This window comes from Panthera pardus, unplaced genomic scaffold, assembly GCF_024362965.1.
Source record: "Panthera pardus isolate Hobbes unplaced genomic scaffold, ASM2436296v1 HiC_scaffold_22, whole genome shotgun sequence".
Taxonomy (NCBI): domain Eukaryota; kingdom Metazoa; phylum Chordata; class Mammalia; order Carnivora; family Felidae; genus Panthera; species Panthera pardus.
The window spans coordinates 78147026-78152458 of record NW_026526788.1 but is presented as its reverse complement, the minus strand read 5'-3'; the positions used below and the strand labels follow the sequence as shown (position 1 = coordinate 78152458).

Here is a 5433-nt window from a genome sequence, read left to right as displayed (position 1 = left end):
GACGCTTCCTGTGTAGAGCGATGCATGGTGCCCCCACACTCTGGCACAATTCTTTCTCTTGCATTGTGAGAAATACTACCACTCCGACTTGACAGGAGGGAGGTGGAAGTTTCCCGCCTGGGCCAGCTTCAGGCTCACACAGCGGCCAGTCCCTAGAGGTGGCCAGATGACCCTTCTCCCTTAGGGCAGGCCCGGTGGCTGGGGGGGGGGGGGGGGAGGGGGCGGGAACACGTGGGTGCAGGGCAGCTGAGCTCCCCCATAGGAGGGAGAGAGAGAGATGGGGAGAGCAGGACAAAGGATAAACGCTGCGTGTGGGGAACCAGTTATTTCTCGACTTTGTAAAGACTGGGTCAGTCAAGAACCGTTTTCTAGAATCCAAACACAAATAAAGAAGTATTTTCTTGGCATTTGATAGCATCGTGTTCTGGCTGTAAAAATCTAAGGATGTGTTTGCTATTGCAACATTATTTTTAATGAGCTGTTATTGGCCTGTCCCACAGTTAGTATTGCCAACAGTAAAAGGCATCACTGTGTTTTCAGGTAACACAAGGAACAACATATTTTGACCCTGAATTTCTGTTTATTTTTCATTTACGACACATGCCCTCGTTTTTATTCCAAACCACAGGGAAATAAAGGGAGATCTATCTTCACTGAGGTTCAGGCTAAAATTGCGCCATAAATACGCATGCCAGTTTATTTGGGGGCAGTTTCCCATCAATAGAAAACGACACCCAACATTTCAGCCATAGCAGACTCCACTGTGTGGATTGGGTTTGAAGAACCCAGCAAAGCGTTGGGAGAGGGAAGGCGAGCGCGTGCAGGCGCTCCCCAGCGGACGCGCCGGGCGGTGTGCTCTTCGGCATCTTGACCGTCTACAGGTTCTTCATCTCCCCCTTCTGGCTCCCCAGCTTCAGACTTGCCCTGCCTGGAGTCGGGCGTACGGACCCCACGCTCTAAGGCAGGCAGCCGCGCGGTCGGCGAGGAGCGCGCAGGCACCTGCTTCCGCCCGCAGACACGCGCTGCGCTAGGGCTCCCCGCGCGCCGCGCCTCCGCTGGCCGCCCACAGAGCGCGTGGGAACCGCCAGCGCTGCGCTTTCGGGCATGGGCCGGGGTGGGGGCAGAAGACCAGAGAGGCCGCCGCTGAGGTGTCGGGCGCCTGTGGACAGAAAAGGGTCTGGCCGGGAGGAGACAAGGTCCTTTCAGTGGCCGCGGCCACAGTTGGGTGGTCTCTGTTCCCCGACGGGACCGCGCGCATACCCGAGCCGCCCCGAGAGCCGCAGCTCCTCAAGGCTGGCGGAGGCCTCCCTGTCCAGGAGCTGGCAGCCGCCTTCTCTAGGGCCCTTTCGCGATCCGGCCTCTCCCAGCTGGACTTCGCGACCCGCCTCAGGCCACAGCTAAATTCTAAGTCCACTCCCTTCTTTCCTCCCCCCGCCCCCCCCCCCCCCCCCCGCCCCTGGCTGCAACCGAGCCCACCGCGTTGCAGGCCCGCTGACGAATGCCTAGGAATGTCCTCCCCAGAATCTCGGGGCTTCTGAAGGGACCGTGGCCTGGGAACGGAACACGAGGCTGTAGCACAGCGTTCAGAAATTTATCAGCCATCTCGGAGCTCGCGGCGGCCGCTTCGCTCAATTTCTCAAACTAGATAAGCCTAGGTCCTCTCCCCGCGTTACCCTCTGAGCGCAGGGCTCTGCAGGCTTCGAAAAGCACTGGGGAGAGCGCAGCCCTGGTCGGGAACAAAGCCGCCTCTGTCTCTGCCGCCTCCTGGATTACGGGGATGTGCGTCCAGCTCGGACTCCGCGAGCGCAGAGGCAGCCAGAGAGCGAGGGAGAAAAGGCTTCCAGAGACACCTGCCCTGCGGAAAATCGTCCGAAGTTTACACACTCTAGCGACACGAAACGCTTCGCTTTTCTTTTCTTTTTAATTAATTCGATTTCACGACAACAGTAAATGTAACAATATTTTGTGGGCTTTTTTTCTCTTTTTCTTAAAAAGGGACTGAACCCGGGTAGTGGCGAGGGAGATGGGCGGGTAGGGCGGGGAGAACACCAAGCTATCGCAGAACAACAGGTGTAGCCGACAAAAAGAAAACAGATTGGGGGGCAGAGCCAGGAGCCCTGTGGAATTGAGGGTGAACTTTACAAGAAATCTGTACATATATCAAATAAGTTAAAATTCTCCTAAGTTGATTGTCCTTCACTTAAAGCGCTCCAGTATGCGTATCTCACTCCTTTGAGCATTGCTACCTATCTCTGTTTCTTTCCTCCCCTCCCTTTCCCCTTCTTAATTTTCTCCTAAACCAATGACCAAGATTACACAGTGAAAACGTCTGCTTCTCTCCCTGGAGAAAGAGGCAGGGCTCTCAGGAAATTTTGTACAATATTGCACAGCTCAAAAGTACAACAGTTACTGAAGAACAAAAAGGCAGGGGGAGAGGCTAAAAGACAGATTTTTTTTTTTTAAATATTGGATGGACTTTCTCGAAACAGGGCACAAAGCAATACTAGTAATAATAATAATTTACCAACAAATGAAATCCCCAAAATAAATGCTACTAATAAATAAGACCACTCACACCGGGCCAGATGTGGAGCTGTTTCGATCATCAGAAGTCTGCTTGAGGCCTGTCTTATCTTTTCCCTTTAAACATTTAGAGAATTGTTCAGTCAGGAAGCGGGACAGATAAAGAGGTCACCTGTGACACACCTCTGCCGGAAAAGTGGCCTGAGTCGGGGTTCCTCCCAGAGGCTGCTCAGATTCTGAAAATTAGGGAGGCTAACTGGAGGTGGAGAGGAAGAACCACACCCAGAAATCCAGGAATAAAAGTACCACAAGTTGAATTCTCTCTCTCTCTCTCTCTCTCTGGACTTCTGAAAATAGTTCTATATATAAAAAAAAAAAAAAGAATAAGCTAAGGGGGTTACGTTTCTGGGGCTTATTTCTCTTCTCTAAAAATAAAACCAAAAAACCACAGCGCAATGCAAATTTGGGGAGAAGTGCTGCACCGTTTACATCTTCCAGCCAGCCGAAATCTTCGACCCGGGAATGTTGTCTTTTTCCTGCTCTTTCTTAATATAACCAAAACCAAAAGTAAGGGGAGAAGCGCCTCAAATCCATTAGGGGTGAATTGCACGAAAATGCATTGCAAATACTTACAAAACGCTACCGATTGGGGGAGGGGAGGCCGGGGCCGCGCGCCCAAGCCCCGGTTCCCGAAGGCCGCTGGACGTCTCGGCGCCCTCGGCCCGGCCCAGTCTCCTCCGGGATCTGGGAAGGCGGCCGGGCGCTCCCTCCCCCTCCCCTGTCGGGCCTCAGACTGGCCTTAGCAGCGGCACGGACGAGACCACCGGGTGCGAGTAGTATACGGGGTGCGGGAAGGTGAGCAGCGGCTGGCTGACGGGCACCGGGGCCCCCGCGGCCGCGGCCGCCGCGCCGTCGGCCGCCGAGTTCTCGTGGTAGAGGATGGGCACCCGCACGATGCGCTGCGCCGCCGCGTGGCTCAGGTTGGCCGCCTCCAGCTCGGCCGCCAGCTGCCGCTTCCACTTGTTGCGGCGGTTCTGGAACCAGATCTTGACCTGCGTCTCGGTGAGGTGCAGCGACGCGGCCAGGCCGGCGCGCTCCGAGCTGCTCAGGTAGCGCTTCATGTCGAAGGTGGACTCGAGCTGGAAGACCTGGCTGCGCGAGAAGACCGTGCGCGTCTTCTTTTTGCGGCACGCGGGCTTCTTCTCGGGGCTGTCGGCGCCCTTCTTCCAGTCCTCCGCGCCCGGCGTCGCTGCCGCCGCCCCCACGCTCGCCCCGGCCGCTCCCGGAGCGGCCTCGCCTTCCTTCTTGCCTTCCTCCGAGTCGCTCTCCTCCAAAATGATCTCGTCCGGGCTCTTGGAGTCTAGCTCCTTGTGGTCGGGGTCGGCCTTGAGCAGTGGCTCCGGGGAGTCGCGATCGGTTCCCGAGGCGGGGGAGGAGTCTCGCAGGAGGGCCTTCTCCGAAGCTGGGGAGAGACAGACAGACGGACGCGCACACACGCACACCGAAACAGCCTTCAGAGAGGCCTGGCGCCTGGGGGCCGCAGGCTCAATCCGCGGTAGCCTCTGGGCCCCGGGCCTCGAGGCCTCTCCGTTCCCATGGGCCTCCTTCCCGGCTGGGCCAGGGCAGGGGCTCCGCGCCCTGGGATCCCCTTCCTCCCGAGGGCAGGCGACAGACCCGGACAGACCCGGTGGCGGCGCAGCCACTTCCTTTCTTTCCCTCAGCTCCCCCGCCGGGGGCCCACGGAGAGATTCTCCTCTGGCTTGGGCCCCACCGGCTCACTCCCTCCATCCAGGCCCTGTCCCCAGTCGCAGCCGGCTGAAGCCTCCGCGTTCAGACCCCAGGCCACTTGTCCCGGGAAGCGCCGCGCCCCCGGCTCCAATTCCACCTCTTTTCTCACCAAGTGGGATTGGATTCCCTGGCAGCGCAACAGAGCGCGCGGGCGGTAGGTGCGAGCCAGGGGCCGGAGGAAGTTGGCCGAACAGCGGGTTGGAGGGTGCAGGGGTCCCAGGGTTGCGGTGGGAGGCAGCGCGGGGCGGGGACGGTACTGGCGCACGGGGAGGACAACGAAAGTTCAAAGAGAGGTCGGTACCTTCAGGTCTCGAGAGGTGGCCGCCGGCGGGGGTCAGGGTGTAGGGGTACCACCAGGCCGGGGAGCGCTCCAGGTAGTGCGCGGGCAGGGCAAACCTCTGCGCCGGGATCTCAAAGCGGGGGAAAGCCAGGTCGCCCACCTGCGAGAGCGCGAAGCCCGCGGCGCCCTCCAGGGCCCCCTTGGCCGCGGCGGCGGCGGCGGCGGCCGCGGCGGCGGCGGCGGAGGCCGGCGCGAAGAGCGTCCGTGGGGGCGGCTGCGGCTTAGGGGGTGGCCGGTGGTGGTCTCCGTTGAGCAGGTTCTTGATGGAGAACGGGGACTCCTTGGGCGCGGGAGGTGGGGGCGGCGGCGGCGGGGGCTGCGCGCTAGCCGTGCCAGGGGCGTCCGGCCCGGGCTCCGGCATGGTCCCCTCTCCTCCGGGTCCCGGGGAGGGAGGGATCGGGACGGGCGGGCGGCCGGGCGAGCAGGCGGGCGGCCGGAAATCAGACCATAAACGGAACTCAACTACGGGGCGCAAAGTCGGGGGCCGCCCCAGGCGCAAATCCAGCGGCGGGAGGGCGGGGTGAGGACCCGGCCGGGGCGGGCTCGCATGTGGGAGGGGTGCTGAGGGGCGGGGAGCGGCCCAGCCGCGGCACAGAGGGAGCGAGGCGGCTCGGCGGCGGCTGCAGCTCCCGGGGAGGAGGCGGCGGGAGCAGTCCCCGGCTCGGGGCTGCGTCAATCCGGCGCCGGATGCTAATGATGAAATCAAAATGTCATCCAAGTTAAATGCGGGGAGTATACGGCGATTGGGCGCGTACAATGGCAAATGGGATTAGGCAGGCGAA

At 60.2% G+C, this 5433-nt stretch overlaps 1 protein-coding gene across 1 annotated transcript; it reads right to left on the bottom strand.

The window, feature by feature from the left end:
* Positions 1-1902: 1902 nt before the first annotated feature.
* HMX3 (H6 family homeobox 3) lies at positions 1903-5173 on the bottom strand. Its single transcript, XM_053910174.1, has 2 exons — positions 4613-5173; positions 1903-3985 (listed from the first exon to the last, which is right to left on the bottom strand). Exons 1-2 carry the CDS (start codon positions 5010-5012, stop codon positions 3312-3314), a joined length of 1074 nt encoding a protein of 357 aa, XP_053766149.1. The 5' UTR covers positions 5013-5173; the 3' UTR covers positions 1903-3311.
* Positions 5174-5433: the final 260 nt, after the last annotated feature.